The sequence below is a fragment of the Corvus moneduloides genome, chromosome 3, assembly GCF_009650955.1.
Source record: "Corvus moneduloides isolate bCorMon1 chromosome 3, bCorMon1.pri, whole genome shotgun sequence".
In the NCBI taxonomy this organism is placed as follows: domain Eukaryota; kingdom Metazoa; phylum Chordata; class Aves; order Passeriformes; family Corvidae; genus Corvus; species Corvus moneduloides.
The window spans coordinates 94,326,010-94,341,886 of NC_045478.1; the positions used below are offsets into that span (position 1 = coordinate 94,326,010).

Sequence of the window (15,877 nt, forward strand, 5' to 3'; positions counted from 1 at the left end):
GATGCTGGCTCAGGACTATTCCCAGGATTGCCAAGGCCTCAGTTGGTTACAGCAAAGCAATCCATGGAGCTGCAGCTGCAGCACTCACTTGTATACATGCAAACTAGGAACAAGCCCTAGCTTTGAGAGGGTGTGAAAGAGTCCTGTTCAGTTTGGGTGCTACATCACAAAATAAAAGTCCTTCCTGTCTGAAAGAGGAGCATTTAGACTGATGGATGCTGGAGGAGTAATTTCTCCTGCAGGCCCTTGATGAGCCTGGCTGCACTGGTAGCCTGACTTGAAGTTTAACACTAAAGGGACTAATGTGAACAATGAATCTTCAGTGAGCTAACCAGGCTTTAATAATCCTTCGAGAGCAGCTAGCAATAACTGAGCTGCATAATAGCAAGTTTCCCAAAATGGGGTCATCATGCTGGAAACAGGGGCTTGTGTGTGAGAGAGAGACAATGATTACAGTATTTGATCATCAGCTTCACCGTTCCAACTGTTCTTGACCATAGTGTCTACTTTCAGACAATGCAGTGATCGTGGTCAGTGCATTCACACTGGGTAGCAGCCAACAAGAAAGCTAAATTTAACATACACACAATACAGATTTCTGAAAAACCTTATTCTGCCAAAATTTTATACATTTACATAACTTCTTAACTGTATGATATATGAAACATCAGCAGATACTATTCTAACTTCTAGTGCTTCAGGAAATACTCTGAAGAAAGAGTCAAAGTCAGTATATTTTAATTTCTTTTTATACGAACTACCTGTATAAACCAGCTGGGAATTCAAAAATACTTACTGTGTATGTGCATATATAGCAACACAGATAAATAAAATATTTAAATTAGGTTTGAATATAAATGTGTATAAATGTATATAAAAAGGTACCATAATAGAAACAGTATAAATAACATCACTCCGTGCTTACCCACCATTTTATTCTACCTTTTTACCATAGTTAACACTTATCTTTAAGAAACCTTTATCAATAATTTTATATTTAAATTGTATTAAAATATTTTAGCATTAAAATAGCTAAAAATACAGGGGTTAATTTAGTCTTTTGTCTCACACATACAAATCCAGTGAAGCAGGGATAATAATGAACAGAATTGGGCCCTAAAAAGTTCTAATTTGACACTAATCAGTAATAAAAGGCAATGCAAACTTGTGTTAAACTGATTACACCCATATAGCAATATCTGTATAATGGCTTTAGCTGCTTAGCAACAAAAGTACAAGAATACCAGATAAAATGGATTATAAGATCTGATTAGTCCCAGATGAATGTAACAGTGGCAAGTCAGTTAGGTTAATTTGCACTATATATCATAAACGACACTCCTCTGAGCTATAATGGCAGAAGACACTTAATTTTTTCTGTACAAATACACATAAAAGAAATAAGACTTTATTTAACCTTACCAATTACAGTTTTGGTCACACACTACAGGGATTCTTCCTAAATTAACTTAGAAAACATGACTTAAAGAAATCGTAAGTATGATGATTCTCTTTCCTTTTTGTGACTTTCTTACAAAATAACTCACTTTAAAAATGGAACTCCATTTTACACCTTTCCATTGGACTTCCAAAACCTTCTTGGAAACATTTAAATACAAGCCACAGTGGAAGGAAGACTAATTACTCTAGGTTTTTAGAGGGGTCTGATGCAGACAGAGGTCCAGCGATTTTTCAGAGTAACAAAGAGATGTCATGAGAGCTGAAATGGAATGAAACACCCTGAATTTCAGCTTTATAAATGCCAGACTTCTAGCATTACTCAGAGTGTGCTAGACAGCAGAAAGGAACAACACCTGAACCACAGTACTCACAATCTAGGATAATGCAGCAGTAAGCCACTAGGCAGCATGTAACACTTAAGGGATCAACATAGTCATCCCGGGTCACTACAGCCTCCTCTTGATGCCCTTGTGCCACATCACATGGCTGATCTCTGCCTTGCAACACCAGAACACAGGAAAGAAGTGAATGGCCGTGCAGGCCAGCCCAGGAGCTATGCTATGGATAGATACACTGATTTAACATCGCAAGGAGGAGAAATGTTTTCATGGGTGGCCTAAGTCTGACTGTTCACCTGTAGTAACTGACTTTCTCTACCCTTTATTTAACTACTTATTTCCTCTAAGAGAAATGCTGTAATGTTGACTAAGGCCCCTTTGCAAGTTCTGCAACTCTATCATTCAACAGGAACATTTTTGTGCACTAAAAATACTCTCTACTACGTCTGTTGAACATAGTGTAACGAAAAGAGAAGGAGAGCACTATTTTCAAACCTATCTAATTTCATGAAGTACAATAAAAAAATCAAATGCCAGATGTTAAAAGCAGCAGCTCTCTAGTCTTCTAATTTTATAATGAATTATCATAATAAAGCTTTCATTGCCTTAAATAATTTAAACCCCATTTTATTTCTTAGGTATTTATTAGGATAATTCATTATAAATTACAGGGTGTGCACATAGATGTGTATGCATCTCATGGAGTAGAGGTCTAGAAAATTTTAAGCACTTATGAAGAAAGTTGACAGGGGTGTAGGAGGAATTAAGTGAAGCTACTTATATTTTCTAGACCTTTCCATAAAAAGCACTTTAATTCTCACAGTTCAGAAACATCCAACTGTGAATGAAGACAAGAATGTCTTCAGAGAAAACATGTCTAGAAACATTTAAATCCCCTTTGTCAGCCACCTGCCTGAAGCATTACCAATAAAACCTCCTGTTGACAGTGTTCCATAGTTGATCCCTGAAGCAGGGTATGAGCTTGGAAGGAAGAGGACACTGAAGAGGGGAACCGGGCAGCATCAGATTACTGTCAGGTAAGATACCCCTTACTGAAAAATCAAGGGACCAACACACAGAAGAAGAGAAAGAGAAGATTGAAAACAGAATGGAAACAGTAGCAGTCTGAAAATGCCCTATGTTTTCTCAAAACCTTTATTGAGAAAACAATACCTACACAATGAAGTCCTGAATATTCAAAGATGATGATAAGCAAAAGTCACTTATTACAAAAATGCTGTACCCTGTATGCCAGGTCTTGGGCAGGTTTCACCATGGGAGTGCCAAATACAGAACACAGTAGCCATCATTCATATTCCCACTGACAGAGCACAGGCAAAACCCAACTCAAACCTCGAATATGCTGAGAGACCAATGACCATACTCCAGCAAAACAAGAAGGGAAATGCTGCCATAGCGTAAGAGTGCTGAAAAACACTATCCAAAGGTGACACAGTTTTAGAAGATATGCCCCAGTAAAAGAGTTAAGCTCCTTCCACATAAAAAACCAGATCAGCTGAGGCACTGCTGTAGATTTTACCTTCTTTCTGATGTGTAGGACTGGGCTGTGGCGATTATACCTCAAACTACTGCAGACAAAACATCCTGTATCAGCTTTGCACACTTTATCCCAAGCTTTGGAACTCTCTCAACTTCCATATCACTGAAGAAAGTTTCAAAACTATTCCAGAAGTACAATACTTGAATATAATTTTTTTTATATGTATCTAAAATGCTGATGGGAGGGGGGGCTTATTTTTTGATGGGCTTAAAGCAAATTAGTTTGATAAAAGTTTGCTTTTGTATTAAGGAGGAACATAAGAAGTATCAGTCCCAAGAATATTTCTTTAAAGTAAGGAAGTTAGATGGAACTGTAAAAAGAAATTAGAAATATAGGGCTAAAACCACACTAGTGTATAAAGTATGTTGTTGTTAGCCATGATTTGGCACAATTTCTGAATTCCAAAATAATTTAAAATATTACCCCTTACTTGTTGTGATAATAATAGATTCATTTAGTAAATGACACTAATGAAAAGTCTGCTCCATGTAAAAAATAAATAATACTGAAATGTACTTACTGTAAAAAGCATATTAGGCAACTTTTCTGCAGTGTCTTCAGCTGATTACTGAAGGAAAACACTGCAGCATATAAAGTCAAACGTCTACATTTGCATTTTTGTGGAAGAGGAACAAAGCAAGTAATCTCATTACATAAAGACAACCTCTGAGTGCTTTGGCAATGAATACTGAGTCAATCTTCCCATTAAGTCAGGGTGTATATGACAAGTGTGCTCTACTTGAAATATAAAATTTAATTCCAGCACGATCACTTCAGGGACCAGTTCTGCAAAGTACAGCCGCCACGGCATGGCACGCAACCACGGCGTAAGTAACCATACACTACTGGGAAACACACTTAAAACCCATTGTATTACAGCCCTCATCTCAATAAAGCTATTTTAACCACAGACAATGTTTGCTCAAGCAAGTTTTTCTACCTGTTTTTCTACTGAACCTGAGAAAATCATTCAGTGACTAATTTACTTGGTACGTTTTCATTTGTTGCCATTCATAAATAATGTATAGTTTTAGTAAACATATTGCTTTTGCTTTTTCATATGTTTTGGTGTTTGGTATATTTGGTCCCTTATAAAGAATTCTTTGTAAATTGTTCATAGGACATGCTCAGGAAAACCCTTCAACTTTTCAACTGTGGATTTTTAATTTGACTAGGTATCACTAGGTGTAGTTTTGATTCTTTGATAAGAGACACTAGCCTATGACTTGTAACTATAAACCACTTCAGTATGAATTCCTCTGAGCTCAAGAAAAGCCACAAACTACAGTTTGTGATCTGAGAAGAGAGAAGAATCTTTGATGAATAGCTTTGGAGAGCAGGGAGGTAGGGAGAAAGCATGGTACAAAACAGGGAAGAGCAGGTGAAAAATACAAAAGGAAAGGAATCTCCAGGAAATCAGAGTAGTAGCAGGAGAATCTTCTGTCATAATTCAGTGTATGTAGAACTGATCTTTACCAATGTTCTGCCACATGATTCACATCAGGCTGCTGATACACTTATTTACACTCTAGGGAGTGCACTAAAGGTCCCTTTCTGTTCACAGAGTTTATACCTCACCCCAGTACAATATTTTAATCACTTCTTTCATCTGAAATAACACGCTTATTCTAGTCACAAATTTTAAAATAATATGTTAAAACATTTTAAGAGCATGTTCACACATATAATAAAAGTCTGAATGTGAAACACCCTTCACAGACATACACGCCTTCCTGGGCCACTGCTTTGTGTCAGCTTCAAAGCATATAAAATGCTGGCACATTTTCACCATTTTAAGAACTGTATGAACATATTACTTGTTTGCTGTTTCCATATTCAAACCACTATAATCTTGATCCTACTAGCCATTTTCCTACGGCTTTCCCACCGCGCTATTTATCTTTCCTGACAACTTTGCTAGATGATCTTTTAGTCACAGCTTTTCTGCAACTCTACACACAAGTATTGCAACAGTGGATGTTAAAAACATTTGTACTTCATTCAATAAATGATACACGCTATTAATGTACCAAAGAAGCACAGAAAATGGCACCTCGGTAGGTGCCAATCCACCTCAGTAGGTGCCATTTTTGTGTATTCGATGCATGTGGGGTTTTTTTACTTTTTAACTCGTTTACTGCCATCTCCTGGTACTTACACGGTAATAGTAGCTACACTTTTTAACAGCAGCCAGTACTCCTGTACAATACTACTGAAATGCCAAAAACTTACCAGAAATATTTTCAAAATATTGCTTCACTTCTTATGTTGTTTTCTTTTAGTCTGGAAATAGTGAATGTTATTCCTTGGGCAGAAACTAGTAAAAGACTCATGTAGCTTACCTTTGTCTGGAAGCAGCAGTAAAGTTGTGTTAAGTATGGATGTTTCCGTGCTAATGCCAGAATTCTCTTTTCTGTCATTGTACAGTCTACATCATCATCTTGAAGTATGACATCTTTCTTCAAGACTTTCACTGCATATACTTCATCTTTTCCTTTTAGCTCAGCTAACATTACCTAAACCAAAGAAAAATTCTGTTTACATATGAACAACAAATGCCATAAATGCAGGGTTTCATACGAGTTTGACCGCACTGAAAATAGAAAGATAGTTACATACCTGCCTAAATCAAGCTGCAGTTTATAAAATAAAAAGTACCCCAATTTTAGAAGCATATACCTCTGGTATTCTTTAAATTTGAAACAGAAGGTATCTATTCTTTTTGTTAGTTAAGTATCTTAATGAGTACCTATTAGTGAGGTCTCAAAAACTAAACAAGGAAGGAAGTTGATGTAAACCAGAAATTTATTTCCCACTTTTATCTCCCACTTCTGGTAGTGAGATTTGAGTGTGATGGACTTTGTATACAATCTGAAGTTACCATTCCAGCTGCTTTCAAGTTGTTGATTTTAACTACCACTATTGTTTAAAGTTCAGGTCCTATACTCTGTTTAAGGTCAGTTCTGGCTTGGAGCCAGGATAATCTTCAGAAAAAGGATTAGGAAACAAGGACACAAAAGAACTGCTTCAGCCCTGTTCCCCTGCATGTGAAGTTCCCGTAATATCAAGGAAGGAAGAGTGTACTTCTGAAACAGATTCATATTTCAGTCCACCTCTTTGATTCCACGGTGCACTACAGTGTGGAAAGAAAATCTATAAGCCCTGTAAACAGAGCAAGGCCCCTTCCACCCTCACCAATTCCCTGCTGTGGGAAGGTATCTGGTGAGTTACAGCCCTGCTGCTTACACGGTGTTTTGGGCAGCTGTCTAAGCCCTGTCATATCTGAGTGGAAATGCTTCAGTTCTGCTTCCTCCAGCGCTGAACACACCCACTGAGGAAAAACAAGTACACACAATGTTCTGTGAAATAAGTAGACTTGAACTGGGAATTATCAAGAAAGTGAATTAACCCCACAGCATTATTCCTGACCAGTTTCTTCCTGCTTGACCACAAGCAATTTTGTTGAACAGTTCATGTGTAACTGTATGTGTGTCTTCATCGGCCATATCCCGAAATAATGAAACACTGACATTTTGTTTCAAAAGACCAAAAGACTCAACCCTAGTTAATGAAGTGAGCTAAAGCACAGACAATGCCAGCTCATCAGGAGACTGATACTTTTGATCTGTTGGGTAAAAGAAAACCCTGGGGTGGAAGCACTTTCTGAATGTCAATATGAACATTTCCAAATCAGTACAGTGAACACTGGCTTAAAAAAAAAATAAAAGAAGAGAAGAAGGGAAAAAAAAGCTACGCACCTTGCCAAAGCTGCCTTTTCCTAAGACTTTGATGAAGTTGAACTCCTCAAGACCTATTCGCTTGCTCTGGGCCTGTTTGACCTCCCCATTTTCACCATTCTCCCCAGGTTTGTTAAGCTGGTTGTCTGTTGACGTTGTAGCTGTTGCTCTGTGTTCCTCTCCCCGATTGTCAAAAGATAATGCTTTCCTAATGTTGTTTTCCAGCTCTTTGATTTCTGTGGAAAGGTGAGGAAAAGTTAGCTTTAACCCATCAGAAAACCAGTTTGTGTTAGTCTGTATCACTGTGGGAAGAGACATTCATCATCTCTGAAAGCTGTGTTTAAGAGCATTCTGTGGTTAAGAATATATATTTAGCAAACTGCTTCTCCACCTTACAGTAATCAGCCAAACCCCTGCTCTAACAGGAAGGGTGGCCTTTTAAAATGAACCTAAGAAAATGACATATCCAAAACTTGAAAGATAAGTCAGAATAGTAGCCAAATAGTTGTTTTAGTGACTTTGGGTGTTCCTGTACCACACAGAAGTACTTTGTTTTTAATATCCCTATCTTCCTGCCGCACTTACTCATCTTCCTGCTTAAGTATTTTAGTATTTTGTGTCTTCAAAAGTTCAAAAGGATAGTTGGGCATCCCAGTCCTTGAAGTCAACATGAATGGAGCATCTTATTCAGCTCCAGCTGTTATCAGACGCCTGCCAATAAAGTATTTGACCATTTCCTACTGCTGCTTCAAGCAGCAATTGTGTAGATCTGCTAAATGGTTCTGAAGGTTTCTCAGTGTTAAATACAGAGTCTCCTGGTGACTAACAGTCCTCAGGGTCTGCCCCGAGCTCCTGCATGGTACTTCTGCCTGGTGGCCTTGGAAACAACCACTTTATTGGACAGCTACAAAGGTCAAATTAAAGAGAGAATTTAGACAAATTCTTTGTTCTTATTTTAAACAAAACATCAGATATTTTAAAAATTATGATTTTATGAAAACAGTGTCTGTGAAACCAAAAGGTTGACAAATTTAAGGTCACAGATTTCTGATTTTTAAAAACAATTAGATCAGACTCAAAAAGTGCTGCTGACATACAAATTCTGTCAATCAGCTGCTCAGCTCAATGAAATCAGGTCATATCAGTGAAGATTAAAATACCTATGTCCAAATCTATGCATAAAAGAAACTCCTGAAAGGAAATACGGTTTTAAGAAGCCTCTAGAGACCACATGGACATGCTAGCATAGCCTGTCTGGATAGAAGTTTTTATTATTACAAATGTTCAACATGGAATTACAAGGACTCAATTTTATCTCAAAAACTTAGTAACAGACAGGTTTTCAGGTAAATGAAGGCCCTCTCTCAAGTTCTGTGTTACTATTTAAAATGTTCTCCACTCTTACAATAGAATATGTAAACTTCTTCCATAAATATATTTTGTTGACAAGGATCCATGTAGTAAACTTAAGATATTAAGATGACTGCTTTATAATTTTCCCCTTAAAAGCCACTTAATTTCACAGATTTAAATTAAATGAGAAGCAGGCCTTTTTAAAAAAGATTTTACAGTTCATAACTTAAAATGCTTCAATTTCTGGTGGTAACTACTTTGTTGATTTGTATCTACAGAGGCTAGTGCTCATAGATTTTTTTACTCCAGGAAAATGTGCAATGAAATATGTTAGATAGGAAATAAAAAGATATGTTTGACCTTGATCACATGGAGATGTTGGTGCTGACTTTGACCTATCTTCTTCTGATGATGCGCACCCTGGAACTGGTGGTTGAGTCTCTGCACCTGCAATTAGCTAAGAACAATTCCAAAAGAGGTAGTCAGCTCTGAGATCTTCCTATGCCATGAGGAAATTTAATTCAACAACTTTAGTTCATAAGTAGAAGTATGAAGGAAAGTGAAGATCTTCTACCCCTATGGATTCTCACTGGCAGAACCTCAGCCATACAGTAGATGGCATCACATCAAATAGAATCCATAATATAAAGAGAGAAAAAGCAGGCAACTGAAAGAAAAACAGGTCCTCAAGATGAAATAAATGTAGTATACATATCCAGTGAGTGGGAAAGTTTTGAGAAGCCACCATGAGCCTGTATTCAAATCTATCCAGTAAATACATTTAACTATGACATGTACCAGCAAGCACTGCAAACTACCTCATGCAGTAACAACATGACAACACCTTTACCCAGGAGTGTCAGATCTATTAATTCATTCTTGAGTTTCCTACATTTCTGTAACATTTTAAAACAGCATACAGGGGATCCCAGTGTGCAATAAGCAGGAAAATGAACAGAAGCAACTGTCAATGCTTAAAGAAATTATGGCAAAAATTGCCTGTTTCTGTGAGCCCGATGGGTCTGTTGTGACAATCATGCAAACAGAGATACAAAGTGTGGGCCCATTCTCATCCAGGATACATATCATCACTCAGGGGTAACTCCATCAGCTTTGGATGTATTTGGGATGACCTGTGCTTTTTATTTCTAGAACAGCCTGGTTCTTCCTATAAAAGGCCTGATAACTCCAGAAATGTCATCTGGCAAACAGCTCCTCTTCATGAGAACCAGCACATTGCTTGTTTATCAGCATTTATAACACTGTGGAGTAGTGCTGTCTGCCAATCAATCAATTATCCAATGCCAATTCTGAGTGAAACAGGCATTTATGTTTTTAACTGTTGCCAGACATTGTCTCTGGGTCAAATATGCTTCCTCAAAATTAAAAAGGAGAAATCCTTCCAGAAATTATAGACTCGAGATCTGCAATGTTGTACCAGGTTAAAATTAATTTCATATCAAAGTTCAGAATAGATTATTTACACTTATAAAACAAAATTCAAAGTCTTAGGTCTCTGCTGACTTAAAAAAAAAAATTATTGCGCAAGGCATTTGAGTGGGATTGAACCCCAACTAATTAAGTTATAATGAAGTCATACAAATTTCATTTTTTAAATGTGACAATCCATAGTAAAATTACCTTTTTCCTCCTCTGCCCACTATTAGTGATCTTATCTGGAGTGACTCCAAGATCTGCTAGAACTTTAGCTATACCTCTAGCATCCACTCCACAGTTTGGTGCCACATTTGTTTCACAGCGTCGATGTACATTCATCTTGCAAACTGCAATGAAATAGAAAGTAATACCAGAAACTAAATACTATCTTGGCAAGCATTTGCTTTATCTAAATCAGATCTTATTTGACCTACCAATAACTTTTTCAAAGAAATACATTCTGAGTAGGAAAATACTTAGCTGGATTTAAAGGTATACTTCAACGCTAGTATAAAGTTATTAATTTGATTATCATTCTTCTGATATCATAATGTAGAATAGTATTTTCACACAGTACCCAGAACAGACATAGGAACAAATGAAAATACCGGATGATACTGTAACTCTTAAATAGAATTTGAATTAGAAGAAAAGTCCTTCAGAGCTTGGATTTTCACTACAGAAAGCACAACATTAAATCCTTATGTATTATTGCTTCTTACTCCATTTTACTGATGTGGATTAACTTCTAATGTAGGCAGCTGTTAAACTGACAGCACTTTAAGTTTTAATAAAAATTAAGGGGTAAATACCTAGTTTATTTAGATGGCAACCCAATTACTAAGCTCTTTCCCCTAAATCTCCTGAAACTATCATATTGTTATGAGGAGAAAAAAAAAGGTTACTTTGCTTCCAGATTATGGGGCAGAGGCAAGAACACAGCTCCTTTAAAACTCGAGGAGTGAGGGTTTGTTAGGAGCAGAGGACATATTTTATCTGAGACTCCAGTGCCCTCTGGTGGAGCAAGGCATAAAGAGAGCACAGCTGCAAGCGTAATTAAATGCTAGATTAGTATCCAATTATTCAAATCCCTCACTTCTTTACCTTTTAGAGAAAAGCAAATTTTAAAAATGCATGTATAAAGTTATATTTCATTATATTTTTTATCAATGGAACTTTCACTGTACAGCCCCTAAGATAAAAAACCACATTTGCCTCTGAGACTAAACTCAGGCGCTGTGTCTGGCCATAACCATGCACTTCAGAAAGCTGGTGCCTTTCCTTTTTAAGTATGTTTCAGCTGACAAGAAGAGCAAAAATAAATTGCTAAACATGGTATTTTCAATGAATGTGTATTCAGTGACAAAACCTCAGCACAAGTAAAATGTTTGAGCTAGGATCCATAGAAGAGGACATTGAGGAACCAAACTGCTTGAAATAGCAGGCAAATTTTGTACAGTCCAACTTCATGCACATATTTTGTAAAAAGATGCACAGGAATAACCAGTGAAAAAACCCTGAAGAATAAATCTCTGTTATACACTTCTCATGATGTTAACAACCATGCTGGGCAAGGAAGTACACCTCTGAAGAAGGGAGTCATTCAGCACTTGTTAAAGAGAAAAAACCAAGCACAGAGAAAATGACATTTTCAGTTCAGGTGAGTTCTAGATTTCATGTAGAGAACACTACATTTTTATAGACAATAATTTTATGAACATGTAGAAAGCAACACAGGCTCTCTGCACTATTGTTTCTATGCATCTGCTACACAGTAAATGCATATGTATGAGAAATAACAATTAGGAGCAAATGAAAAGTATGGTACTTGAGTTAGAATATGAAAAGGAACTCATATATGCCCAGATTAGGTAGAGAGACACTACAATTCTGGTTAAAAAATTCAAAGAGAAAAAAGCCCAGGTTTAATTGAAAAGTCTTCACTGACCGCATCTCCACATTTAGACAGCATTTGAGCAAAATCTTCAATAGCTGTAAAGTAATAGTACTTAGAGCCTAACATTTCCTCACTGCTCACTAGCTGGAATCACAAGGGAAGGCTTAAACTTCAGAAGTCTCACTGTGTATAACTTTGCTGTGAAGGAAATGTCTTCTTTCCCTTGCTGCTCAGCAACTTGTGACATGAAACATTAGGTCTGACCTTCACCTATAGTTATGTGTCATCTTAAATACTGCAAAGGATGCATTTCATAGATAGCATATTGATACATATATGTGGGACTCCATGTTTCTGCCATTGAGAGGCATACATAACATGAGTTTTGTACTTATGAAGATGGACCTATGCATTCATAAGTTATAACAAAATGGAAATGCTTATCATTCCACTAGGCACCACTTCCTAAGAATCTGATAATCATTTCTGTCATTACATCATTTCCTTCCACCCATTAATTGAAGTATTTTATTAACTATTTCTATAATATTACTTTACTTTGCAATTGTTTGTACTCTTTCCTTACCCATTATATAGATCTGCTTGAAACAATGAGATATGGAACCAAACACTTTTGACAACTAAAATGACAGAAATGCACCTTCCAGCCATATTTTCTCACACAGTTTCTGTACAGAGTACATAGTCCTTACATGGCAGAACATAATGAATCCTTTATTTTCTGGAATAGAGGGGCTAAGCAGACCATCCTACAAAGGATGATTTAGCTGGATATCAAAATACCTCATATTCTGGACATGGGCACACAGGACTGGTACTACCTACTGTAGCCAATACATAATAGCAATTTTTTTAAAGGGAAAAGTAGCTGGAATAATGATGTTTAAAAAGTTTAACAAACCTGAAAACACGAAAGGCATATAAACTGAAGGGATGTAAATTGTCATGCTACACATTTTCTGTTAACTTCTAATATCCTGTGTGGCAATAAACCTACACAGGAGTGAGTGCAAAATGTGTTTCTTCATGTCTGAGCTCTGCATTTGTTACTGACTGGTGTTGCCAACAGAGTAAAGGGCCATGTTCTAACCATGATGGAAATCCTTACATTGGTCCACTACTTATTTTCTATTCATTTCTGTACATGCAGACACAGTAACTTGAAGTCTTTCCGAGTCTACAGGTCACTCACAAAGAAAAGCTCTGAAGTGGTGCCTTACCTTTGCATTGTAAACCTTGTCTCAAAAGACCCCAGAGCAATGAACCACAGTGGTCACAGAAGGTGGGCACTTTGTAATTGTGAATGCTGAACTTGTGAGGCATGTTGACACTGAAACGCTGAGATCCCACTTGCTGAAAAAGGACAGCACAGCATATTTCATTTTAATTAATTTCTTTGCAATCAGTGTATGCTGAGGCTCTGCTACATTTTGAAACCACACAGAATTCAAATGAGATGAAATAGGTCTGTGCTTAGATGACCATGCCATCAGATGTACTCCAACCCCAGAGTTCTTTTCACTACTTGATCTGGGGAAAAGAGGGGAAGAGCTGCTGTTTTCCAAGAGATAAAGACTGAAGGCTACTTCCTAGTACTTTTGGGAACAACAAATACACAGCTATCAGGAAAGATCTCTAAAGTGGGAGGCAAGGAAGTCACTCCCAATTGTTTTAGGAGCAGGAGGCCAAACTAATACAGGACTAAAAAAAAGAAATATATCATAAACCCTTTACCTTTTCATATCCCACTCTTCTTTGGATTATGATAATGACAGTGATAACATGTTGTGTTCAGGGATTCCAAGGTATGATTACTTACTAATTAAAGGATGTCACTGGTAAGTTTTTATAATGGTCACTGCATTGCAGGAGATTTATTTTTATGTTTTTCCTTCCCTTTACTATTACCGCTGGCTTTTGTCCAGTGATCTAGTACCCCTTCTAAACAATGAGAATATCAGCGAAGCATGCAAGTCTCCACCAGTCTGGAGCCTGGGAATATAAACCTGCACAAGACTTTGTGTCTTCCTGTGAGTACTACACAAAACCAGCACTAGCCCAACACAGTCCTTTATCACAATTGTGTGCACATGATCATATTTTGGATGTAAAATACTGGTTGTGAACCAGATATTACAGAATGGTTCCAGTAAGGAAAATGCTAATGAATTGCATAGGAAAAATGAGATCATGAGTTAGTGCCTCAGTCAAACCCAAGTTGTAGCTGAAAGAACACGTTAAAACCGCCCTGTTACATACAACTCCAATTTGTAACTTAAAGCTAGGCTTTTTCAATCACATGAATGTAGGTTTTTAACAAATAAAATTAAGAAATGTAGTTTTTCTGTGTGGCCAAGGAATTGTGATCACCCAAAGGCCACCTCACCTAATCCTATGGTGAAAGACAGCAGGCCCTTGCTGTGGCACTAAACAACAGGAGGGGGAGCACAGATTTGCTTTTCTGTTGAAGCACAAACCAAAAACTTCTGCGTAAGAAAAAGCATTCACTGTTTATACTTGAGAGCTAAAACTATTTAGAAAAACATAACTACATTTTGACAGTTTGGATGCAGTCTTTGTTGAGGTGAGACTTTGCAAGCAAATTCTGGTCAGTCTTTTATGTTGGTGCCAGATACCCACCCGAGCATCCCAGCTCTCCTATCAGCTGCTGATGGCTCAGCCGCACAAAATGCAGCCAGGGGAATGAAGGACCCCAGCCTGCTTCTTCTGAATTAAACTGACAAGGCTTGTAGCAACTCAGAAATGGAGAGAGAATGTTAAAAATGAAAAGGAGTGGAAAGATCTCTCTGAAACTTTGAGCTCAGATGTTATAGAAAGTACATAAATTAGAATTAAATTTCTGTATGATAATTCCCATGTAAATGAAACTGTGATGGCAATCTAGAATTCCAAAGTAAATGCTACACCACAAAATGACCAGAAGGGCACAAAAAAGTCTGCAGCATCTATTGATTAAACAGAGGGGATGATACTAGTTTGAACAGATCAGACAGAATTTTATCTAGAAAAATTATTTTATAAACATTTACCTCATCGTGAGTTTCCTGTTTTTTTAAGCCAGCACACTTTGTTATTATAAGTTCATGGCATCTCTTGTGAACTACACAAGTGCAAACTAGAAAGACAAAAACAGATAAAAGAATGAGTTTTCATAAAGATTAATTTAAAGCAGAAGTCTGATCTCAGCAGACTAGAACTGCTGGAATTTTAAAGTGTGCAAGTGACTGGTGGTGACTTGGTGAGTCCTATGAAATAAGCTGGTTTACAAAGGCAGAAGATAATGGACTTTCAAAAGACCAAATAATTTTGAGATAACTAAAGCATACCTGCCAAATATCTCATCTATGAAACTACAAATTACTTTCTGAAATGTTGACTGCAATTTTTCTTGGTTTTTACATATGTGATTTATTTATCTGATGAAGTCCATGATCTCCATGTTACATGAGACACAACAGCAAAAACAATTCCTGTCTAAAGAGCTTCCACAGGAAAACAGACATAAAGATAACTCATTGTAAAAGTCAAAAGAATAGAAAAAAAAAGAAGTCAAACATTCTTTCTGTAACACATTATCATAAGTTGACAGCAGTAAAAGGTTTCAGGAGGCAAAAATGCCTTGCAAATATACATCCTGATTATTTAATCAATGAATAACATTTGCAGATGTGACAGATAAGATTAACAATTACTAGGTCTATCATACCACAGAATTCAAGATCATTAAACAAAGTAAAAACCCTCATAGTGAAGTAATGAATTTCACTTCCTCCAGTTTTGGTCATTGTTGTAAGAAAAAAGAAAACTAAATCAGAAGTCGAGGTACCTCTCCAGTGTGTTAATACAGTAATTCTTATTATAGCATCAGAGCTCTATGAAAAAAAAATGGCATTTACTTATTTACAATTAAATTTCATCAAGTCTTTTGTAACTAGCAATCATCACTAACTTGATGGTTTCTACTTGTTAGATGAGTACTAAGTACTAACACATCATCCCAAGAGGTGATTGCATAAAAAAGTAGGAGTACAAGATATTGAGTTGAAAAAAT

General features: G+C 36.9%; 1 protein-coding gene across 2 annotated transcripts in view; it reads right to left on the reverse strand.

Moving 5' to 3' along the window:
* The window catches only part of PRKCE (protein kinase C epsilon), a 292,509-nt gene that overhangs the window by 91,244 nt on the left and 185,388 nt on the right, over nucleotides 1-15,877 (reverse strand). For both annotated transcript variants that reach the window (XM_032102808.1, XM_032102809.1), the window contains exons 5-10: nucleotides 14,856-14,941; nucleotides 13,026-13,158; nucleotides 10,092-10,234; nucleotides 8,811-8,907; nucleotides 7,119-7,333; nucleotides 5,703-5,876 (exon numbers count right to left, since the gene is read on the reverse strand). In XM_032102808.1, the coding sequence (XP_031958699.1) occupies nucleotides 5,703-5,876; nucleotides 7,119-7,333; nucleotides 8,811-8,907; nucleotides 10,092-10,234; nucleotides 13,026-13,158; nucleotides 14,856-14,941 (848 nt within the window). The remainder of the gene's footprint in view (nucleotides 1-5,702; nucleotides 5,877-7,118; nucleotides 7,334-8,810; nucleotides 8,908-10,091; nucleotides 10,235-13,025; nucleotides 13,159-14,855; nucleotides 14,942-15,877) is intronic.